Consider the following 22,336-nt stretch of genomic DNA (forward strand, 5'->3'; position numbering starts at 1 on the left):
AATAATAAAGGGCGAATTCGCATTGGATGGTATGGCTTCCAAGACTATGCTGTGGCACACTGGGCAGACCGAGTTCTTTCTTTCTTAGGGTTCACTGCCCCTAATTCCAACAGCACAGCAGAGCAGCTCACACCAGATCAGGAGTCAGATATCCTTGACATCGACGATGACCTGCTCTCGCTTGTGGGAAGATTCGATCAGGATGGAAACTTCTGCAGGCCTTGAAAGATGACCCAAAGCAACTAAAATCAGCAGCACATCCTCCCGGACTTGGAAGGTTCAAGTCTGACCCGTACTTTCTCAGCATGTACAGCATCTGGTATCATGCCAAGTGTGTCCGAGCGTTCACCGGCGACAAGCAAGATAAAGTGCACCCTCAAGGGCTTCGAACAATCCCCAAAGCAGCCGTCAGACACTCGAACACATGTGGACAACTACACCAGCGCCTTCAGCCGAGGTGCGCGATGTGTACGGCCCACACTGGTTCAAGTGTTCCCGGACTACGTGTTACTATTTCCACGAGGGATTCAACTCGGACCCATCGAGAAAACAGCACTATGACCGGCATGAACTCCCATTTCGATGTGACGACCAAAACGGCTGCGCGGGTGCCCTCACTGGCTTTACCTCTAAAAAGGAGCTGGACAAGCACAACAAGATCTCACATCCCGATTTCGACAGGCTTTCCACGACATTTACCAGACTGAAGAAGGCCAAAACAGTAAAGGAGGAGACGCACAAGTTCCCGTGCCAGAACTGTTCCTGAAGTTTGGCCTGAAAACAGAACTTCAGGAACACATGAGCGTACACATTCACTCGTTGCCTCAACTCGAGACCAGAGAGGTGGATGCAGTACAGGCTGCAGTCAACGGCCCAAGTGTGAAGGGTTTATTCCAGCTGTCTATCAAATCATGAGGACCGACCGCAGAAGTTGGCTGTGTCTTTTGCCTGTGGACTTTGCAACAAGACGGTACACGACAAGTGGGTCAATGTTGGAAGATCATGTTTCTTTCAATTATACAGTGGTATTACACCTTGTTATCTACTTGGAATTGGAGTAAACTTGGCAGTTTACCACCACTTGCCAGGCTTGCCCTTCTTGGTGCCGTTCTTGAGAGCCTCCTGCACGCCGTAGTAGGCGGGGTGCTTGCTCCAGTCCTCAAACCAGAGGAGGGGAGCACCCTCGCCGGGGAAAACATAGGGCACCCAGCTGAAGGGGTCATAGAAATCCCAGATGGTGACACCGATGCAGCCCTTGACCTGGACGCAAGCGCCAACAGCCTGTTGACATGTATAAGTATGAATGACGCCGGGAAGGGAGAAAAGGGGTTTGACATACGTTCTTGTAAGCCTCCTTCTGCTGAGCAAGGTTGGTGGCGTTGGCGGGCACCTGCAGGCGAATGTCCAACTCGGTAAGGGCAACCTCAACGCCGAGCTTGGTGAAGCCCTTGATGGCGTCAATGTGCTGGTCGAGAGTAGGGGCCTGCTCAGCAATCAAGTGAGCCTGGAGGCCAACACCGTCGATTCTGATCTTGGCCTTCTGGAGCATCTTGACAATGCGCTGGGTGCCCTCAGTCTTGGCATGGGGCCACTCCCTGTGGGTGTATTAGTGTCAGGCATCAAGCTGGTCGTGGGAAATCAATCTTACAAGTTGTAATCGTTGTAGTACAGCTTGGCCTTGGGGTCGACCTTGGCAGCGGTCGCGAAAGCGAGCTTGATGTACTCCTCGCCCAGGACGTTGTAGAAGACGGACTTGCGGTAGCTTCCATCCTCCTCGAGCGCCTCGTTCACAACATCCCAAGCGTAGCACTGACCCTTCCAGGCCTTCGCAACGCGCGTGACGTGGTTGACGATAACAGCGCGGAGCTCGTCCTTGGTCCAGTCGGTCTTGGCCTCAACCCAGGGGGCGAGCTGAGAGTGCCAGACGAGGGCGTGGCAGCGGAGATATTTGCCGTGCTTCTTCGCGAGGGAGGTAACAATGTTGCCCTCGGTATAGTTGAAGACGCCCTGCTGTGGTTCGGTGAAGAGCCACTGTTGGTTGAGAGTATGTTAGCTACCACTCATGTTGCATGGCGACTCGCATAACGGATGCAAGACTGTACCTTTTGTCCGTTGGTAGGCGTGGTCTGGCCGAACTCGTCCGACTTCCACATGATCTGGTCATACTTGGGATACTGAGCCTCATAGCCAGCCCGCTCACGGAAACCGGGCGAGTCGGTGGCAGCACCAAAGTACTTCAGACCGGCCTCTTTGGCGTAGGTGTTGAGACCCTTCTCCTTGTGGCCGTGGCCAGGAGTAGGGGTGGCAACTGCGAGAGGCAGCGCTGAGAGGAGGAGCGAGGCAGCTGTCGGGAGATGCATCTTGTCTGGGGTGGCGGTCCTTGGGGAGAGAAAGGATGGAGGAGAAGAAAGACAGTCGAGATGGCCTGGGTCACGATGCCTTTTTATGGACGGATGTCAAGTCGTCATGCCATGGTGATGGGCCGTGATGGTGGTCCACCATGCTGCCCTCCACCAGACCATCAATGGAACTCTGGACATCGATCCGAGTGCTATGGTCCCTGACGGGTTCGACCGATACAACCTCGCCTCCCCTCTACCGGGAACGCGTTCCACAGAGCATGAGGGAAGCATCAAGATGTTACCTAACGCAGCCCATACGGCACTTCGGGGCTGCCCTCCGAACCGGGCTCCTGGGGTCTGGGCTCCGGGGATCAAGTCATTTCGGGCTCGTGTTCATCATTCAGCCGGCCGAGACTGGTGAAGGCACAGTTCACCACGGTCATGATTTCCATGAGAAGCGAACGGGTATGGTCGGATTGTCACTGGCTTCCGATGCTAGCGCCCCAATGACCACGGTTGAGCGGCCGGATAAATGCGAGGTGCAGCGGTTCGTGAATTTTGCCGTTGAAACGGCAGCCCTTGGCAGACCGGTGGATGGCGCCGGGGCGACGGGAAACATGTTTATTTCCACGTTGGCGGTGCGATGGGTTGCGATGAACACTCTATCGTACTCTTGGCCTGCTCGGATGGATAATTAAAACTGCAGGAACATGTGCTAAGAATACCACTCACACCAGAGGAGAGCCTCGTTCAGTCGTTCATGCCTTGAAGACTGGCGAGATGGGAAACCAGCAGCATCATGGTATTCGTAAACTTTTGTTGTTCAGGCCCGGGGTCAGCTCACGATCCCCTCATTGCTACCTTGGCTTTCTGGGCAAAAGGCGGAGACCCCGGAGCCCCCCAGCCGGGGAAGCTGCGCTAAAAGTTGGAGAAGGTGGCATTCCCCAATATCCACCCGGCGATGAGGGGATTCACGAAACGGGAGTGTCGGTGAGAGGTTCGGTGTGTGAAGCCGGAATTCATGCACAACGTGAGATTATCGTTATCTTATCGATCTCATCGATAAGCCAGAGCCAAGTCCAGAGACCCTAACCCTGGGCCATCTTCAGCCAGCGCAATGACATCATGGGGGTGGTGATGTCATTGCTCCAATTGAGACCAAGGAGTTTGCCAGCCAATCAGGGCAGGCAATGCCGCCGCGTCGACGCCTTTCCACTGAGAACGTCATGATCTGAGTTTGCGCCGGTTGCAGGCGGTACAGAATCAGGTGTCTGCCGGCTCTGTTTCCCCTTTTAAAAGTTTCCTTGTGCTTTCTCTGGACTCTCAATTGTACCAAAGCAACATCGACTCTCACCAAAATATCAACACCACAACTTTCCATCCGTCACCGACAGTAAATCAAATTGGCTCCTGTCATCCATCCCTATACTACCGGTACACAACACATCCCCTGAAATCACAAACGAGCAAAGAACACCGCCATGTCGTCCAGACTTCCCGCCCGCATCGTACCCCGCGCGACTCGCGTGGCTCGCACCACCAAATCCACCCCTCGTCGTTTCCAGTCCACAGCTTCTTCCACCACACAAGCCGCAGCCAATGCCGCCCCCAGCGGGACAGGTCACTTCGCTTCCGGCGTTGCTGGCGGTATCGCCGGCGCTGCCCTCCTCTATGGAATTTACACCATGACCCCATCGGGCAAGATGATGAAGACGATGAACGCAACCGTCAAGGAGACCAACAAGAAGTATGAACAGCTCGCCGCCACCCTCAAGAACAAGACTCCCTCCACCGATGAGGCTCTCGGCAAGGTCAAGGAGGTCTGCTACTCATATGCTGGCTGGGTACCAGGAGGCCGCCAGTATGTCGATGTTGCCTTCAAGGATATTGAAGACATTCGGGACGCGAACAAGGAAGAGGTTGACAAGCTCGTTGCCGAGACATACAGAGAGTTTCAGAGCATCACGGCTGCCGGCCTGACTCTCGAGGCCGCTTCCCGCAGCTGGGAGGCCCTGCAAAAGCTGAGCCAGAGAATTGCCAACCTCAGCGCGAATGCTTCGGAGCAACTGCTCGATAACCACCCTCAGCTCAAGGAGAAGTTTGGCGGCTCCTTCGACACCCTGAAGCAGATGGGCTCTCAGTACGGACCAGAGGCTAAGAAGGTCGTGGACGACACATGGAAGCAGGTGAACGACATCATCAAGGGTGGCTTCACCGCCGAGAATGCCAACAAGGTGCGGAAGTTGGTCGAGGAGAAGACACAGCAGGTGCGCAAGATGGGTGATCAGGTCTGGGACAAGGGCTTGGAAACCGCCAAGCCTTATCTTGACAAGAGCCCTGCGGTCAGAGACCTGATCAACAATAACAAGGACATCCTCAAGCAAGGAAATGCCTCGGAGCTGTTTTCCAAAATCAAGAGCATCTCCGAGAGCGGTGACTCGAGCAAGCTGGAAGACTATGTGAAGCAGGCCGTCAACAAGGCCAAGGAGTCCGGGGACACGGGCAAGAGCTGGACCAGTTCTATTGTGGGAGGAAGCACTGGTTTCGGTGTGCTGAGCCAGTTCCTTGGTTCGTCATCCGAGGGCGTAACACAGAAGGTCAAGGACAACATTGGTGTCTTGTCCGAGGTGTATAAGAAGCATTCGGAAGAGGGTCAAAAGTTGTTGGAGGAGACACAGGAGGACTTGCGCAAGCTGTTGGAGGAGAAGGCGAAGAAGGCCCAAAAGATTGCCGATGCTGCTGCCAAGGGGCAATGAGCTGGTCTCAGTTTCTCAGTTAGCATGGATATCGGAGAGGACTTGAGTTGTATGATAGCATGAACTTGCATTGCGTTGGTAGCATCACAGCCCGTAATAAGTATTACCATTATAAGCTGAACATGTTGTCTTGAGGGGAAGTGATAGTCCTGGTGGCATCTGTAGGTACCTAGGTACACATCCAGGTGTGAAGAAAACAGAGAAACGAGGGGGGTCTGGTTGGTCAGAATGTACGGGATGCCCCGCGGTACCCGGACCTTCTGCTCCATCCTTCATCCATCCTTTGGGTCCAGCTCCCCGCATTTCATTCTTTCATAGTAGTGCACATTGAAAGCCGGCAGCGGCCCCACCTTCCCGCGAAGCATCTGCTCCAGAGTGTAGACATCATGACGACGTGCCTGCGCCAGGCAAAGGTCAACGCCTCTTGATCGCTGTGCTTTGCTGCGGTTTGTTCGATTCGATAGCTCAATTTCGATTGATTCGTATCCAGCAGATCCCGAACCCATTCACCGAGATGCCGTACCACCCTTCGTCCCCGACGCCGATGACCACGGGGGTGCCGGGAGCCATCGTGGCCATGACGGGTCAGGCTGGCTTCTCCCAGCCCAAGAAGCGATACATCGACGTCCTCTCGGAGGACCTCCTCGACGTCAGCGAGACTAGCAGCTACCTGATGGGTGCGCTCGAAGACATCATCGTCAACTTCCCTCCTCGAAGCCGATACCCGCACGAAGCTCTGCAGGGCCTCTGGTCTGGCCCCACGGGCATCGCGTACCTCCTGCTTCAGGTCAGCGCCAGACTCCCAGATTTGATCGTATCCGGTCAGCCGGCCTTGCACTGGGCTCAGTGCTATATTGCTGGGTCTAGGGGACACAACTTGCGGTTGGGCAGCCACGGTTGCGGGGTGTCGGATGAAAGACTAGCATTTGAAGCTGTCAGAGCTGCCCTGACAAAGGATCTCAGCCACGTCAGGGACTTTGTTGCGACAGTGGAGCAGGTCGCCGAAGTGGCCGAATTTCCAGACGAAAACCTGTATGGGAGGGGAGGGACGTTGTATCTGCTGAGAATGGTGAAGCATTGGGTCGGTGCTGATAAGTGCGGCAAGATTATTGACCCTGCTATGGCTGAGATTGCCAACACCATCCTGAATAACGGGCTGGGGTCACCAGGGAAGAACGGAGGTCCCCGTGAAGATGGACGAGCAAAATGGAGCTGGCACGGAACACGGTACTTGGGAGCAGTGCATGGAGACATTGGCATCATTACTCAAGTGGTGCTCTCCATGCCAAATTTGGCAGACAGGGTGGAGAGGGTGCTGGAGAAGTTGTTGATGATGCAGCAGCACGATGGGAACTGGCCCAGCAGTGAAGGTCATACGAGCCCTGGGAAAGGTTTGGTTCAATTTTGCCACGGCGCGCCAGGGTTCGTGATATCGCTTTGCTCTTTGCGGCCATATTTCCCACGACTACAGGACAAGATCGACGGAGCGCTCAAAAGGGCAAGGCAATGTATCTGGACGCAGGGGTTGTTGAAAAAGGAGCCCAACTTGTGCCATGGAATATTTGGCAATGCTTTGTACGTGGTCTCAGTAACAGGAAATAAGCTAAAACAAAGAAGCTGACACGAGTAGATGTTTTCCGCCCGGCCCACAGCGACAGCACTTTCTGGCAGTCGCTACACCTGAGAATGTGGCCCACATGAAGTGCTCAGATACAACCGGCACGGTATTCGAAAGGGCTGATTACGGACGATCATACTCAACCTTGACCAGCTACGCTCCCTGCGCGGTTTGGACCTGGCTAGTCGCGAGGGAATCAGACCCTATCATGTTGGGGTATAACGATGTCTAGGGTCACCATGCGGGCGACGTTGGATGTTGGTTGGGTATTTTTCATGTTTCATCAGTAATGTGTACCTCGCAATATTCGATGCCTCCACCTCCTTGGCCAGCCGTTCCTTCATCACCCATAATTCCTTCTACTCTCTTCTCGATGCTGGATAACTCGGAGATGACGACCTTCTTTTGCGACAGTTTCTCTTTATCGGTATCTCGTTCAGTTCTTGTCGTTCATAGCTTTTTTGCGGCCCTTGCTCATTTGGTGTCAGTTAGTCGGAGAATAGACGACGAGTTGAGAACGTGACTCACCATGTTACGAGATCTGTGTTGCTCTCTGAGTTGTTGCAAATACTTTGGGTATCGATGTTACTGGCTCGACCTTCGCGCTTGAATTGCGTGCCAAGCAAAGGAGACAATGGCGATAGCAGCAAGGACAGAGAACATGATAATAACTGGGAGGTGAAAGGCGACCATCGTAGCTATGACAGAACCATGTGAAAAGGGGTGTTGGCGTGGCGAAGAGGTGAATCGAAGAGGGCTGAGTCCAGGAAAGGTTCAGAGGAAACCAGCATCGGCATGCTTAGTCCGGGGAGGAAAAGAGATTTTAACCCCAGGTATTCGAATAGGCCTGGAGGAAAGGTACCTTGGGCAGATAACTTTGCTTGGATGCCCCTGATATTATTTCTCCGCTTCCGGTCCCATCTCTCATGTTATCACCGTCAACAAACATTTCTCTGTCAACCAGGCACCCAACATTTGTGAAGTTTGAAAGAGACTATAATTGGGCTTCGCTGGGACTTCTGGTAGAAACTCGACATCTCGCATTCCTCGTAAAGTTACCTCTGAGGCTCAAGTTAAGCCCCTGACTATTCATCTTGTATATGCATGACAGTTCTCAGCAAGGGTTCCAGGTTATCAAGACACTGTTGGAACATAATCCTTTGGTGTTGCATCACCGGCATCTGCCGAACACGCGTGTTGGCTGACACCAGACATCAAGAAGAAGGACCCAACAGTGGCAGTAGGAGTAAATCCCGGTAGAGATGTGGGGGCTCAATGTGCTGTGCCACCCTTGCTCAAGCTTTTAAAGCTGCGGCGTGTATGGAGTCAATCTCCCAAGACCTCGCACAAGTGTGTTCCATCGTCTCTAGCGCACGTTTTCCCGATACGAGATACGATGCGGCGCCGGGGCCACACCAAATCCCGGCGTGGCTGTGTGCAATGGTAAGGACAACGCCACTTGTCGATTTTTGACAATGGACAATTACCTAACTGACGGCTGGGACTAGTAAATTGCGGCATGTAAAGGTGAGTGTCTGGTAACTTCTCAGCAATTTTCGTTGATGAGAATGATGAACTAACCTCGATCGGTCTTCGAAGTGTGACGAAGGCCGTCCAGCATGCTCACTTTGTACCGTTTCGGCAAGGCAATGCAGCTTCATGTCCGAAGCCCCGGCAGATAGCCCTTCTTCAAGTTCGTTATCTCGACGTCGCAGTCTCGCCGGGATTTTAACGTCCAGTGTCACCCCCCGGGAGACCTCCACACTTCTGTCTGATACAAGCCGGGCCTTATACAGCCCAACCCCCGAGGGGTTGCTCAATCTCCGTCATATTCACCTCCTGGTTCACCTGACATCCTCAAAGGACATCTTCGACTTCGGGGCCACCCCTCATCGGGCGTCCGAGAATTCAGCAGCTCTCGCTCTGGCCTTGCAAAAGGGTCTTCAGGACACCTATCTCCTCTACCAACTCCTTGCCTTTTCAGCTCGCCACCTTGCCTGCCTACATTCTTCTCAATCAGAAACCTACCTCGAGCAAGCCATAGCTCTGCAGACGCATGGCGTCTCTCTGTTCAACGTTGCCCAGCTATCCCAAGTCGACCGGTCCAACTGCGTGAGCTTTCTCATCTACTCTGGCATCCTCGGACATCACCTATTGGCTGATGCTCTCTCTTTCCGAGATCAACCGATCGATGAGTTCCTCGCCGAGTACGCCTGGTGTGCGCGTCTTCATCGTGGAGTGAGGACGATAGCTGCATCATCCTGGCCTCTGCTGATGGAGTCGGAGCTCACTGGGATGCTGTCTTGGAGTCAGGAGTATTTGCTTCGAAAACCGACTGGGCAGGAGTGCTCTCGAATCAGAGTGATGGTTGCCGCATCAGCATCGTTGACCGGGGGCGAAAGACAGGCGTGCATGGAGGCGATCAATTTCCTTCAGGTTGGGTTCGATTCAGTACTGTCTGCCGACTGGGAGGAGCTTGGGAAAGAGGCCGGAAGCAAGGGGAACAAGCACCAGATGACTTATTCGTGGTCTGTGGTGGTGGCCCCCGAGTTCATGGCTTTGTTGGTGGACAAACGACCCGAGTCGCTGGTGGTGTTGGGTTATTTTTGTGTGCTGCTGCATTATGCGAGGGAGACTTGGCAGATAAGAGACGCGGGGAGGTATGTTTTCGAGATGGTCGAGCAGTGTCTTGGTGAGGCTTGGAGGTGTTGGCTTGACTGGCCTCGAAGGATGATTGCAAGCGATTAGCCGCCACCGTGATTGACAGAATGCGGAAGGGCAGATTGTGTCAGCATCTTTTGGGTTCTAGGTAGCTGCATGGCTCGACTGCTGCAGTTCTTGTGGTAATTGTTGTCTGCCGAGCAAGACTGGATGTAACTGTTGTTAACTCCGAAGATGCCATCCAAAGATCGCCGCATCCTGCACGACAGGTGGTAGCCGCCATGACCCCGCTGTCAGCAACTCATTGGTAATGAAAGCAAGCAACTACCAACGAGCCGATTTGTCATTTTGGAAGAGGATAACAAAAAAAAAGTACCATGCAGTGTCGCCTCTGGTGCGTGATCACAAGTTGTCGATAGATGGGAATAGCCACCTTGGACACTCGCAGACTTGGCCTCATTGATATAAAGAGGACATATATCGACAGTTAAGTCGAACTGATCTCATCATCATACGCTGTCAACATCAGCTTTTTTTTTCTTGCCGATATTATCATTCACTCGAAGCTTCATTCGCACCATTTCCCCAAGTCACCATGGCACCTCAATACAACGCCGAAACGACCGGCTCCGAATTGGTCACCGAATTTGCCGCCCAGATCAAAGGCAAGTTTATTCTCACTACTGGCGTCTCGCCCAAATCTTTGGGGGCACAATTCGTTCAGCTTATCGCGGAAGCTGAACCCGCTCTTCTCATCTTGACCGGCCGCAATACGACCAAGTCGCAACAGACTGCCGAGGTCGTTGCCAAGGCTCACCCCAATGTCAAGACACGGGTTTTGAAGCTGGACCTGGGCTCCCTGGCCTCAGTCCGGGAGGGTGCTGCCGAGGTCAATTCCTGGGACGACGTGCCGCACATCGATGTCCTTGTCAACAATGCCGGAATCATGGCTGTTCCATTCGCACTGACTGCAGATGGTCATGAAAGTCAATACGCTACCAATCATCTGGGCCACTTTTTGTTTACCAACCTGATCATTGATAAGCTCCTCAAGAGCAGCGAACCCAGACTTGTCAGCGTGAGCAGTGATGCCCATCGTTTCAGTCCTGTCAGGTTTGACGACAATGACTTCCATGTGAGTGCTTCCCACCAGAAGTCGAAAAACGGATCGGCATGCTGAAGTATCTATGCTCGACAGCGTGGCGAGAACTACAACAAGTGGATTGCATACGGCCAAGCCAAAACAGCCAACATGCTCATGGCTTTATCGTTTGCCGAGAAGTTGGGAAAGAAGGGGCTGGTAGCTGTGAGCTTGCACCCCGGCGTCATTGGTACCAACCTGGGAGATGCTGTCGATTGGACGGGCGGTGATGTTGCCTTGTTGAGTATGTCTTCTCGGTTGTCTCTGAGCGGTGTATTGAGCCAAAATCAAAATCAAAGCTAACCATGGTAAAACCAGATTCTGTTGATAAGACCTTGGGAAACAGGGAAGCATGGGAGGACGGTCTGAAGTGGAAGACACATGATCAGGGCGTGGCCACCCATGTCTTTGCTGCCTTCCACCCCAGCTTGAAAGAGCACAACGGTGCTTATCTTCAGGACGCGCATGTTGCCGATCCCTGGACCGAGACCGTGAAGCCCTGGGGCACAAGCCCGGTGGATGCTGAGAGGCTTTGGAAGCTGAGCGAGAAGCAAGTCGGACAGGAGTTCACATACAACTGAAGTTGGTATGGGGCCTCCACGGCCTCCAACAGTAGGCAGTCAAATAGAAGCGGTTAGAACGTGATGCCGGAGATAATTTAGGTTGAATGTAACCTCGGTGACAGGGTTGGCAACAGAAGGAGCTGAATACAAGCCCGTAGTAGGATAATGATCAGCTTCTGTGGCGACGTCAGACTATATGGTATCCTATAGAGTTGGTGAGTTCGGCTTGTTTCCTTCCTAGAATCAAGAAGTTCTGCTATGGAAAGCTAGAATCCTCCCCTGGATGCATCCTTTCTTGCGCGCCAAACGGGCGTCGACTTCCTCTTCAGGAGGTGATTGAGTGTGCCGAGCAGTACCTGGACAGGTTTTGTTCCTGCCACAAGGTAGCAGAGCGACGTCAACTCTTTCCTATCCATCAATGCAGGCTGCAGGGTTGGCCACAGGTTTGATCGTGCCTTACATTTTTAAATGAAGTGTTCCAGATGTAACCTCTGTTGAGATTTTTGCCTTGGGCGCCCCATTTCGCCCCCCTCATCCACCCCTGCCTGACACGTCCCAGCCTGTACTATGTTTACATCCAGGAGAATCACCGTTACTGCCTACCGGATAAAGTGTGGACCACTCATCATCGACGTGTACATTTCCCTTTCAGTTGATATTCCTTTGGCTACCAACACTCTCAGAGATAACCGATCAATGTCCTGGCGTGCCAGGCTTTTTTATTGATCGGTATATAGTGAGCAGCCAGTAGAGTATCGGAGGTTAATTACTTCTGTTGTTGTGGCGAGCTTGTAACCTGATCCAGGCACAAGTGACGTCGATCGCCAAGACCCTATATTCTGGAACCGAACTTTCTCAGTGATACCCCGGGGCTTATGCTGTGCGTCATGACTGCCATCTGCACCACCGTTGTGTTTCGGGGATTGGGTTCCTATACCCGGACCTGACATCAATGCAGGCGAGCTTACAGCCGGACGATTTAGTTGGATACTGGTGGGTACCATCCCTCCTTCTATCCTTTCCACCATGTGCTTGCGGACGGCACATCCAGATTCCCGGATGATGTCGTGATTCTATTGCAGAAAAGGGGTTCTTTTGTGGCACGGGCTGCCTCTTGATTATCTCGGCCTTTGTAAACATCACTTATCGAGCATTTTTGCAAGCTTCTCTCGCCACTCCAAGCCACTTGAACGAGTTTCAGTGGCTTGAGAACCACACAGCCAGTGAGGTGTTTACCCAAGCTATAAGATGCCATTTATAACACCCTTGTAATCAAGATCATCGGTCATAGCAACTGAGATCCTTGCATGTCCCGTGGCTTGTTTCCACCCCTTGTCCCTAGGCTCGTGTTGCATTGTCCTTTCTTGTGACGCCATAACATGTCTTGGATGTTTACAACTGGCCCAGGGCGGGTTTCGGCACCAAGCAGGTATAGGATGGAGATGACGGTGATTCTACCACCACAGCATGGGCTTGGAAAAAGTCAGCGATGACCAGCTATTGATGCGGGAGTGCAAAGGGGAACGGGAATGCGACACTGCCATCTATATAAAGATGCTACTTCTCCCTCCCTCTAGATCAAACTTCTTCTCTTCTCCACACACTCAAGCAAACAAGCAAACAAGCTCTACTACAAACTTCCTGCACTTCAACAACACATCTCAACTCAAATCAAACCGCCAAAATGAAGTTCACTTTCGCCATCGCCGCTGCCATCTTCACTGGCCTCGTCTCTGCCCTCCCTGCCAAGGAGGTCGAGTCTCGCCAAGTACCCTACATCCCCTGCAGCGGAATCTACGGCTCGGCCCAGTGCTGTGCTACCGACGTTCTCGGTCTTGTGAACCTCGACTGCGGCCAGCGTACGTTCCCCATATTTGTCCCAACTCTCCCGACCTTGAGCTAACATTTTCTGAACTTGGCAGCCCCCGAGACTCCCACCGACGCCGATACCTTCAGCGCTATTTGCTCGGCCATCGGCCAGCGTGCCCGCTGCTGCGCTCTCCCTGTCGTAAGTCACCATTGCCTCGGGATCTTACAAAAGACATCATGCTAACTGACACTTCCACTAGCTCGACCAGGGTGTCCTCTGCAACACCCCTGCTGGCGTCCAGCCTTAAGCACCTTTTTGTTGTATAAGGCGGGGGCTGTCGGTCTTGACTGAATTGTCGTTTGCGCAGCGATTTGTTTAGGTTATCTTTGGACTTTCCTTTTCGGCTTTTTTTGACTCTGTTAGGTGTGAAGAGGTAATATTGCTGTATATATAGCTGTATACTATTAACGCTCCTTTGACCTACGTTGTACAGTTCAGACGTGATTACATGCTTTGTAAACTGTACAAATGGTTGTATAAATGTGATCTTGCTGTATAAGCCCAAGCCAGACTGTGATAGGTTGACTGGCTTGGGAAAGCCTTTTGGTGTGCCAGTGAGGCTGTGTAGACCAGAACGGCATGGTTTCACTTAGCTTCAGCATCAGCCTCCCCAAACTATTCAACCTCGTTTAGTCGGACTGCGCCCTATCACGAAGGGCAGCATTTAAAAACTGAAGGGAATTTGTTGCACCATAAGGTTTTTACCACTACACCTTTCACGATCAAGCCATCACCATGCTTTTGAGACCACACAGAATTATCACCCAAACCAATGCTACCCCAACCTTTCCTTTCGAAAAACTACCCAGGGAACTGCAGGATGAAGTGTGGAAGAACTCGGATGAAGTAGATACTTTATGGAGACCCACGGTTCAGGCCCAGAACTCGTTGGAGTTAGCACGGGACATGATCCGCCCAAAAGACGCAAACGGGAAGTGGCTTGCAAGGTTTCGCTTTGAGTACTTCGTTTCCCGTCGTATCCCAACACTGGCTCACGTCTGCCGCAATTCACGACAAATCATCCAGGCACATGCTCCAGCACCTGAACAGACACTCAAAGATTGGAACCGCCTCTGGTATAAAAACACCTGGAACGACTTTTACGGCTCAGTCGTCGTCCTCGAGGAGATTTACGTCGAGAACAAACAGTCGCTGCTACCCATCCTGCCAAAAGGCAGTTATCTGGTTTTGGAGCTCCCATATGGTCGCCGCCACGGACCCATCCACAACCTCGCACAGGGGAGGAGACTGCTCGAGTTGATTATGGCAGCAAAGCACGATCAAATCAAGGTTCTTTTACCAAGCCAAAAACACCACAAGCTTTCCAAAACACCGATAAACGAAAAGCTGGCTGCGCAGGCGAGGTTTTGGTACGACGATCCTCTGCTGGTGAGCATTCATGATCTCGGTGCTGGAACGAACTGCGCGACTATTGCCGCAGTGCTGGTGAAACTTGGCCGTTTATTGACTCTGTTTTGGAGGGACGGAAAACCAGGGACGCCATGGTGGAGGAGGCTCTTAGGCCACTCGTGGGTCTGTGGAACAGAGAGAACAAGCATCGAGAAGATCGAGGGTTCGACAAACTGAAGCCTTTGCCGAGCATCGACGTGGTGGCAGAGGTCCGGTTCACGCATTCTAGTGCTGGGTATGGTAGGATGGCTCTCAGTCGTGGTGGGTGGGATTAAAAAGGAGAGCCCTTAGTAGATAGCCTAGTTGGATGACAATAGGTTGTTTACTTTTCCCTTTTTAACCACCGTTCAGCATACCTAGCCACGCACCGCCAGTCTACGTGCAGACTTCGATAGACGATGGTCAAATTTTCGTTTTCGACTTGCTGAATCTCTGGGCTCACTCTTAAATTTTGAGGCTTGGCCCCCAAGAACTTGGCGACTTGATTATGCGTACTACCTGTGAGCCTGGATTTCTATGATCGATCTCGTTACTCACCGGCGGTTAAAGATAACGATAACAGGCTCGAACCATGAGTAATGGGTATTACACGTGTTGACGAGTGTCGCGTGCTCTTCTTCCCCACGGATGAGTTGAGGGGAAAAAGGAATTGATGTTCCTGTTCCTGAGCGCCGAGAGCACGTGGAAGGCGGCCAGAACGAACCTGCGTTCTTCTGTGGCCTTTCCAAACAGGAAGTTCCCTTACAAATACCCCACTCTTTTGAGCTTCTAAGGCGCTGCCAAGGCCTTCTCTCCGGCTTAATGTTGGAGTGAGCGAAGGGGGGCCCCACGGCGCGGCGTCTTGACATAAAAGAATGAGTCGGCACCTGTAGACATGTCAGAGCATGGTCAATATCGAAGGCGCGAGAAAGGGCGATTAAGTGAAGAGGCGGTCGAGCATGGCAGCCAGCCCTACGAGATGGCCGTGTCAGAAGAACTGCCCAAAGCGGCAGTAAAAACACACGTCCTGCGTTTCCAGTTCCTTAAAACCGACTCCACCGGCTCCAACCGGCCCCCGCAAAAGCCCAGCACAAACCCACAATTCTCTCAATTGGTACGTAATGTCTGTGGCCATTTGCGCCTTGGCTGCCAGGTTCGGGTTGGAGAAGAGCTGCGAATCCCTTCCTGCCCAGACATTCTGTGATTCTCCTTCTCTTGCTCGCGATGCGCCGAGCTAGGCGATGGGCAACTTTCGCAGGCGACCCGGGATGACTCCTCTGCATCTCCAGTGGCGGACCAACGGGGGAAGAGAAAACAGCCAGAGGGTCCAGAGTGTTAATAAGACGGGACATGTTGCTGTTATATAATGGCGTCCTCGGCTCCCCTTTCTGTCATCCCAAGAGTCTTGCCAACTTCCACCCCTTCGAATCTTTCGATGTAGCACCTCAGCCAAGTTTCGGATCACACATTTTCGCTCCCCGCCGTTCATCTGCCATCTTGGCTCTGCCGCCCACCATGGCGAACCCTCAGCAGCAAATCGAGGGGCATGTCTCGGGCCAAGCCAATGAGCCCCTTTCTCTCCCTGCCCACTGCCTTTCTGCCTCCCAGGTTGCTCAGGAACTCCAGACAGACACGATAACGGGTTTGACCTCCCAGAAAGCAACTGAGCGCCTGGCCAGATATGGCGCCAACGACCTCGGCAAGGAAAAGGGTGTTAAGCCCCTCGAGATTCTCTTTGCCCAGGTCTTCAACGCCATGACCTTGGTACGTACGGTATCTTGCCAAAAGAGTCTAGCAGCAGAACGCTAATCATCTCCCTCTAGATCCTCCTGTTAGCCCTTGCTGCCAGTTTTGGTATCCAGGCCTGGATCGAAGGGGGTGTGTTGGCTGGTCTGATCGCCATCAACGTTGTTATTGGCTTCTTCCAAGATCTTCAAGCTGCCAGAACCATTGCTTCTCTCAAGTCTCTCAACTCTGCCACCGCCCGCGTGGTCAGAGATGGCGCCACAACCACCATTGAAGCCAGCAAGCTGGTTCCTGGCGATATCATCGAGCTCAAGGTTGGCGACAGTGTCCCCGCCGATGCCCGCATCATCGAAGCCGTCAACCTTGAGGCAGATGAGGCGCTCCTCACTGGCGAAAGTGTCCCTGCCCGAAAGTACCCCGACGAAGTCTACCAAGATGCCGATACCGGTCCTGGAGACCGTCTCAACATCGTTTTCTCGTCCAGCGTCTTGACCAAGGGTCGCGGAAAGGCCATTGTTTTCGCAACTGGCATGTTCACAGAGATCGGAGCCATCGCCGCCGCGCTCGATGATGATGGAACCAAGAAGCGGAAGCTGGAACGGGACGAAAACGGCAAGGCCTCGATCGGTGCCTACTTCTCTTTCGCTCTGGGAAAGACATGGGACTGGATCGGCGCATTCCTTGGAGTCACAGTCGGTACCCCGCTCCAGCGGAAACTGTCGCAGCTGTTTCACTACATCTTCATGTTTGCCATCGTGTGCGCCATCATCATTCTCGCGGCCAACAAGTTCAAGGCAAGAAACGATGTCATCATCTATGCCGTGGCCACAGCCATCGGTACCCTTCCGGTGACCCTGATTCTTGTGCTCACGATCACCATGGCCGCTGGAACCAAGGTTATGGTGCAGCGCAACGTGGTTGTCCGCAACATGCGCTCTCTCGAAGCTCTCGGCGGCGTTACCAACATTTGCTCCGACAAGACTGGTACCCTCACCCAGGGCAAGATGGTAACCCGTATGGCCTGGATTCCCGGTTTCGGCACCTATTCGATTGACACCAACGACGCCTACAACCCTGAGGCTGGAGCCATCACCTTCACCGACGCGGAGCCCCGGAACATGAGACGCTCTGCCGACAATGGAAGAGCCGTCAGCCCCAAGGACGAGTCTCACCCTTCTCTCGCTCACTACCTCGACATTGCCTCCCTTGCCAACCTGGCCAAGGTCATCAGATCAGACAACGAAGATGGTTCCAACCGGTGGAAGGCCAATGGGGACCCAACCGAGATCGCCATGCAGGTCTTTGCGACTCGCTTTGGCCGCTCCGGCTTGGGCATCGAGGCCGGTTCGGGCTGGAAGCAGCTGGCTGAGTTCCCCTTTGACTCATCTATCAAGAAGATGTCTATCCTAGCCGAGAGTGAGTCCACTGGCTTGGTGCACATCTTCACCAAAGGTGCCGTCGAGCGCGTTTTGTCTAGCTGTGTCTCCGTGTCTGTTGGCAACGATGACAGTACTGTTGCTCCCATGACCGAGGAGTTCAAGACCACTACCCTGGCCAACATGGAAGCTCTTGCCCGTAGAGGTCTTCGCGTTCTCGCCCTTGCCAACAAGGGCGGTGTCAGACCTGTTTCGGAGGAGGAGTCCCGCCGTGGCCTGCTCAAGCGCGAGGAGTTTGAGCATGACTTGGTTTTCAGAGGCTTGGTTGGCATCTACGACCCGCCGAGACCAGAGTCACGGCCCAGTGTGTTCAAGTGCCACGAGGCTGGCATCGGAGTTCACATGTTGACGGGTGATCACCCCGAGACCGCACGGGCTATTGCGATTGAGGTTGGCATCTTGCCTGCTAGGATGGAGCTCGTCAGAGCTGATATCGCCCAGGGACTGGTTATGGCCGCGCATGATTTTGACAAGCTATCGGATGACGAGCTGGACAAGCTGCCAGAGCTGCCTCTCGTGGTGGCCAGATGTGCACCCTCTACCAAGGTCAGGATGATCGACGCTCTTCACAGGCGTGGCAAGTTCGTTGCCATGACTGGCGATGGTGTTAACGACAGCCCCAGTTTGAAGAGAGCCGACGTTGGCATTGCTATGGGATTGGGTGGCAGTGATGTTGCCAAGTCGGCTTCTGACATTGTGCTGAGCGATGACAATTTCGCCAGTATTCTCAACGCTGTGGAGGAGGGCCGCCGTATCTTTGACAACGTCCAGAAGTTCATGCTTCACGTCTTGTCGGCCAACGTAGCTTTCGTCACCACATTAATGGTCGGTTTAGCTTACAAGGATTCCGCCGGCATCTCCATCTTCCAGATCACCCCAGTGGAGATCTTGTTCATGTTGCTGGTGGCTGGAGCCTTCACAGAGACTGGCCTCGGCTTCGAGTCTGCCTCCAAGCACATTCTCAAGAGACCCCCCCAGAGTGTAAGTTTTCTGCACCCCTTCGTCGTTACGGTATCAACATGTGCAAGGAAATTTGACTAACATTTACGTGACAGCTCAAATACGGTGTCTTTACCCCCGAGTTCATCTCTGACTTGTTTGCCTACGGCCTCATCATGGCCATTTGCCTGCTCACTGCCTTCATCGCTGTCATTTTTGGCATGTACGACGGCAACTTTGGTCACGACTGCAACCTGCGCTACTCGGAGTCTTGCGAAGGTGTCTTCCGCGCTCGCTCGACTTGCTACACGGCCATGATGTGGATTTTCGTCTTCTTCGCCTGGGAGCTCGTTGACAGCCGTCTTTCTTTCTTCCACGGCGCCTTCAACAACACAAAGAAGTGGGCCGACAAGTTGTGGAGAAACCCGTTCCTGTTTTGGTCAGTGATGGCTGGCTTCTTTTGCACGTTCCCGACGCTGTACATCCCCGTGCTCAACGACCGCGTGTTCTTGCACAAGGGCATCGACAAGGAGTGGGGTGTTGTCTTTGGCGTGACCATCTTCTTCTTCTTGGCGGCCGAAACGTACAAGTGGGGCAAGAGAAGGTACCTGAGAAAGAAGGGTGAGATGGTGAAGAAGGGCGAGGGGAGTTCGGAGGAAGACCTGGAGAAGAAGACGTTTGAGAGATTTTACTCGTCGGATAGCGATTATGCCAGCGCCGGGACAGAGAAGGCGTAAGCATTTAGGTGTTGATCGTGGGTCTACCTACCACGTCGCCATTAATAGTAGATACCTAATATTTTGTTACCATTCCCAAAGCGTCCACTTTCCGTGTTTTGAATGCTGCGCCGCGGCCCAACAACGTGGTGTTGGTACCTTTGGTGGATGCCCCTTGCACTGACAGGCCAACCAGTGGGTGCGAGCGGGACCCGGGAATATCCGAGGCACCAACGATACACTGCAAGACAGCGGCGCATGTTGAAGCTGACCATGCAGGGACGACCAACCCGTCAAAGAGATTGTGAGTTGGTCCACAAGATGCTGCGCTTTATACACCACGACAACGCGCTGCTCCTCGATCATGCTCGCTCGTGTTGATTCTGCCAAACTTGTCTTCCTGACCGAAGCACCAAAATGGGCCTCCTATCAACAGCCTTCTGGGCGGTTGTCAGTCCGATAGTTCTTTTCCTGGCATACACTTACCTTTCACTCCTTTGGAACTACATCGTCGCCCTTCAAATTGGCGTCCCGGTCCGAGCTATCCCCATCGAGCAGACCAACCCTTTCTGGATGATTATGGATAAGAAAGTCCTGGCCTTTCTGAAGCGATACCTGCCATTTTTGCGAGGCTCCAGCTTTGCGCGATTCAACTGGCGAGGGTTCGAGATCGTCGAGAGATACAAGCCGCATCATGAACTGGGAGATGTGTACATGGTCTCGACTCCTGGGAAGAACTGGTTGTACCTCGGTGATCCTGACTTGGTAACGGAGATGTTCAAGAGACGGAACGATTTTCCGAGATGTTCGAAGCTGACGGGTAAGTTTGAAGTCTTGGATGTCGAGTCAGGTTGATGCTAACCGAGGCTTTGCAGAGTCTCTGAACGTTTTTGGGACAAATCTGGGCACTGTTGACGCCGCGGAGTGGAAGCGGCAACGAAAGATCATTGCGACGTGCTTCACTGAGCAAACCAATGCTTTCGTGTGGAGTGATGCCGTTACTCGCGCCCGCGATATGCACCGTTACTGGACTTCAAAGCCGAACTTGACGACAGCTGCCGATGACCTTCGCACACTGTCTTTGGGCATCATGTCCGAAGTTGGATTCGGGCAGTCATCCAAGTTTCAAGGTCATGAAGAACGGCTGGGAGCAAGCGGCACATCGACGACTAGCTACAAGGACACACTGCAGGAGATTTTGGAGAACTGTGTCCTAATCATGGCGCTAGGGCCAGAGGTTCTTGCCAAGCTTGAAAGATGGCTTCCGAAGAAGCTGAAAAAGCTCCAGCATGCTTGCGTGGTGTTTCAGAGCCACATGACCAAAATGTACGAGGAGACAAAGGCCAAGGTTTCCAATCGGACCTCCTCTCAGACTTCGGCCGATTCGCGAAACTTTTTGACCTCATTGGTGCAAGCCTCACACGGGATGACATCGGAGGGTCTGACAGAAAAGCAAGTGTACGGCAATATGTTCATGTTGGCGTTCGCTGGCCACGACACGGTAGCACACACCTTTACCTTTGCCATGCTCTTCCTGGCAGGGTCTCCTGACGTTCAAGACTGGATTTCGGAAGAGGTGCGGGCGGTCCTGGGAGACCGCGATACGAAGGATCTGGACTACGAAAAGGACTTCCCGCGTCTTCACCGATGTCTGGCTGTGATGTGCGAGACTATCCGTCTGTACAGCCCAGTTGCTTTGGCCAAGTGGACAGATTCGGCCGCACAAACGCTACAGGTTGGACAGAAGGCGATTGTTATCCCCGCAAACACCATGGTCATTCCCAGCTACTCTTGTCTTCACACTGACCCCAGATGGTGGGGAGAGGACTCCTTGACATGGCGGCCCTCGAGATGGATCAGGAAGAGCGGGCCGAAGGGAGAGGAGGAGCTGATAACACCTAGCAAAGGGACGTTTCTTGGCTGGTCCGAAGGCGTACGGGACTGCCCAGGCCGAAAATTCTCCAAGGTTGAGTTTGTGGCCACGATCGCGACACTGTTCAAAGATTGGAAGGTTGATCCAGTTCCTCTAGATGGAGAAAATCTGACACAAGCAAGGAAACGAGTACTGGAGTTTATCGTGGAGGATGCTGCTCCCGTGCTGCTGTTGCAGATGAATCATCCCGAAAGAGTACCGCTGGTTTGGAAGAAGAAATGAGCGGTGTGATGGGAGCATAAGTTTATAGAAAGAGAGGGCTTTTGTCATTATATCGAGAGTCTATCGCAAACTGCCGATATTTCTGTCCAAACGTTTTTTTCCGCATGAAGGACTGATGATATACGTCAAGCTTTTGCTATATTGTGATTTAGCATCCTTTATAGCAAGGAACACGTACGTGCATGGCATGTGCATTACGTACCATGATCCGGGCTGTGGTAACACTCATCCATCCCCGCACACATCTCCCACTTCAACTTGCGTGCTCAATTTACGTTAGCTCGCTGACTTCGTTCAAGTCGAGAGGTTAGCAGTTAGCAGGCACTAGTCGAAATGGCGCTACTCAACGATGTTATTCCGGTTTTTTGCACTGCTGAAATCTGCGGGGATGTCCTGGACGAATTTTTCCGTGCTGCGTATAGTTCTCCAGAGTTTGTCAATGAAGGAATTCATGGTGACATCGGTGGGCTCTTGTATTCCACTACCTACAGTGAAATAAACCAGGCAAATCTAATTCCTTCTGGGTCATGCCCATAGCGGTACTTATCCATGATATCAATACCGAAGGCATAATCCACCCAACAAACCCACCTGTTTCCAAACCGACCTCTTGCCCCTTCAAGAACAAGACGGCTGAGGAGATCTGGGATTTCGCACAAGAAAACCTGCGTTACCCCATTTTCAACCGTGCCATCGCCGTACTAGACGAGCAAACAGTTGTTGACAAGGAAACATGCTTGCTCGTAACTACTTGGGAAAACCCCCCGTCAGAACAAGAGAACGGGTCTGCGTTGTTGACCGTCAGGTCAGACTTTCGATCAGCACTAGTGATCCTCAACATCAAAAACTTGGGCATTGGAGGGGACGAGCACTTCAAGAATGGCAAAGATGCGAAGGGTGTGATCCGCCTTTATCAGAGATAAGATGGAGGCCAGTAATGCTAGATCCACGATCAAAGGTGTGGAACCTACGTCGCCCTTCCAGTGTTGATAGCTTTTGGATAC

The 22,336-nt window shown here is 52.8% G+C and overlaps 10 protein-coding genes across 10 annotated transcripts; 9 read left to right on the top strand and 1 right to left on the bottom strand.

The window, feature by feature from the left end:
* Positions 1–986: 986 nt before the first annotated feature.
* QC763_704370 (uncharacterized protein) lies at positions 987–5,241 on the bottom strand. The gene is made up of 5 exons (XM_062915437.1): positions 5,168–5,241; positions 2,103–5,099; positions 1,649–2,031; positions 1,340–1,595; positions 987–1,281 (listed from the first exon to the last, which is right to left on the bottom strand). The coding sequence occupies exons 2-5, from the start codon at positions 2,358–2,360 to the stop codon at positions 1,072–1,074; spliced, it is 1,107 nt and encodes a 368-aa protein (XP_062761170.1). The 5' UTR covers positions 2,361–5,099; positions 5,168–5,241; the 3' UTR covers positions 987–1,071.
* QC763_704360 (uncharacterized protein) lies at positions 3,824–5,098 on the top strand (the record flags this gene model as incomplete). The annotated part of the gene is made up of 1 exon (XM_062915436.1): positions 3,824–5,098. The coding sequence occupies one exon, from the start codon at positions 3,824–3,826 to the stop codon at positions 5,096–5,098; it is 1,275 nt and encodes a 424-aa protein (XP_062761171.1).
* Positions 5,242–5,380: 139 nt separating the features above from the next.
* Positions 5,381–7,206, top strand: QC763_704350 (uncharacterized protein). The gene is made up of 2 exons (XM_062915435.1): positions 5,381–6,673; positions 6,729–7,206. The coding sequence occupies exons 1-2, from the start codon at positions 5,613–5,615 to the stop codon at positions 6,946–6,948; spliced, it is 1,281 nt and encodes a 426-aa protein (XP_062761172.1). The 5' UTR covers positions 5,381–5,612; the 3' UTR covers positions 6,949–7,206.
* Positions 7,207–8,075: 869 nt separating this feature from the next.
* On the top strand, positions 8,076–9,464 carry QC763_704340 (uncharacterized protein; the record flags this gene model as incomplete). The annotated part of the gene is made up of 3 exons (XM_062915434.1): positions 8,076–8,159; positions 8,225–8,243; positions 8,316–9,464. The coding sequence occupies exons 1-3, from the start codon at positions 8,113–8,115 to the stop codon at positions 9,462–9,464; spliced, it is 1,215 nt and encodes a 404-aa protein (XP_062761173.1). The 5' UTR covers positions 8,076–8,112.
* Positions 9,465–9,972: 508 nt separating this feature from the next.
* Positions 9,973–11,573, top strand: QC763_704330 (uncharacterized protein; the record flags this gene model as incomplete). The annotated part of the gene is made up of 3 exons (XM_062915433.1): positions 9,973–10,512; positions 10,576–10,762; positions 10,837–11,573. 3 exons carry the CDS (start codon positions 9,973–9,975, stop codon positions 11,097–11,099), a joined length of 990 nt encoding a protein of 329 aa, XP_062761174.1. The 3' UTR covers positions 11,100–11,573.
* Positions 11,574–12,317: 744 nt separating this feature from the next.
* On the top strand, positions 12,318–13,388 carry QC763_704320 (uncharacterized protein). Its single transcript, XM_062915432.1, has 3 exons — positions 12,318–12,940; positions 13,004–13,089; positions 13,151–13,388. Exons 1-3 carry the CDS (start codon positions 12,549–12,551, stop codon positions 13,240–13,242), a joined length of 570 nt encoding a protein of 189 aa, XP_062761175.1. The 5' UTR covers positions 12,318–12,548; the 3' UTR covers positions 13,243–13,388.
* Positions 13,389–13,686: 298 nt separating this feature from the next.
* QC763_704310 (uncharacterized protein) lies at positions 13,687–14,538 on the top strand (the record flags this gene model as incomplete). Its single annotated transcript, XM_062915431.1, has 1 exon — positions 13,687–14,538. The coding sequence occupies one exon, from the start codon at positions 13,687–13,689 to the stop codon at positions 14,536–14,538; it is 852 nt and encodes a 283-aa protein (XP_062761176.1).
* A 1,152-nt stretch (positions 14,539–15,690) lies between these two features.
* On the top strand, positions 15,691–19,198 carry QC763_704300 (uncharacterized protein; the record flags this gene model as incomplete). Its single annotated transcript, XM_062915430.1, has 3 exons — positions 15,691–16,104; positions 16,164–18,503; positions 18,578–19,198. The coding sequence occupies 3 exons, from the start codon at positions 15,691–15,693 to the stop codon at positions 19,196–19,198; spliced, it is 3,375 nt and encodes a 1,124-aa protein (XP_062761177.1).
* Positions 19,199–19,594: 396 nt separating this feature from the next.
* QC763_704290 (uncharacterized protein) lies at positions 19,595–21,332 on the top strand (the record flags this gene model as incomplete). The annotated part of the gene is made up of 2 exons (XM_062915429.1): positions 19,595–19,997; positions 20,053–21,332. 2 exons carry the CDS (start codon positions 19,595–19,597, stop codon positions 21,330–21,332), a joined length of 1,683 nt encoding a protein of 560 aa, XP_062761178.1.
* Positions 21,333–21,665: 333 nt separating this feature from the next.
* QC763_704285 (uncharacterized protein) lies at positions 21,666–22,310 on the top strand (the record flags this gene model as incomplete). The annotated part of the gene is made up of 2 exons (XM_062915428.1): positions 21,666–21,795; positions 21,870–22,310. The coding sequence occupies 2 exons, from the start codon at positions 21,666–21,668 to the stop codon at positions 22,253–22,255; spliced, it is 516 nt and encodes a 171-aa protein (XP_062761179.1). The 3' UTR covers positions 22,256–22,310.
* Positions 22,311–22,336: the final 26 nt, after the last annotated feature.

This window comes from Podospora pseudopauciseta, assembly GCF_035222475.1.
Source record: "Podospora pseudopauciseta strain CBS 411.78 chromosome 7 map unlocalized CBS411.78m_7.2, whole genome shotgun sequence".
Lineage (NCBI taxonomy): Eukaryota > Fungi > Ascomycota > Sordariomycetes > Sordariales > Podosporaceae > Podospora > Podospora pseudopauciseta.

Coding starts and splice junctions, on each gene's coding strand:
- QC763_704370 (XM_062915437.1), bottom strand. CDS start 2,360: ATGCATCTCCCGACAGCTGCCTCGCTCCTCCTCTCAGCGCTGCCTCTC. Junction 2,032..2,102: donor CGCCTACCAACGGACAAAAG/GTACAGTCTTGC, acceptor CTCAACCAACAG/TGGCTCTTCACCGAACCACA. Junction 1,596..1,648: donor TACTACAACGATTACAACTT/GTAAGATTGATT, acceptor ATACACCCACAG/GGAGTGGCCCCATGCCAAGA.
- QC763_704350 (XM_062915435.1), top strand. CDS start 5,613: ATGCCGTACCACCCTTCGTCCCCGACGCCGATGACCACGGGGGTGCCG. Junction 6,674..6,728: donor GGAATATTTGGCAATGCTTT/GTACGTGGTCTC, acceptor TGACACGAGTAG/ATGTTTTCCGCCCGGCCCAC.
- QC763_704320 (XM_062915432.1), top strand. CDS start 12,549: ATGGGCTTGGAAAAAGTCAGCGATGACCAGCTATTGATGCGGGAGTGC. Junction 12,941..13,003: donor GAACCTCGACTGCGGCCAGC/GTACGTTCCCCA, acceptor TGAACTTGGCAG/CCCCCGAGACTCCCACCGAC. Junction 13,090..13,150: donor GCTGCTGCGCTCTCCCTGTC/GTAAGTCACCAT, acceptor CACTTCCACTAG/CTCGACCAGGGTGTCCTCTG.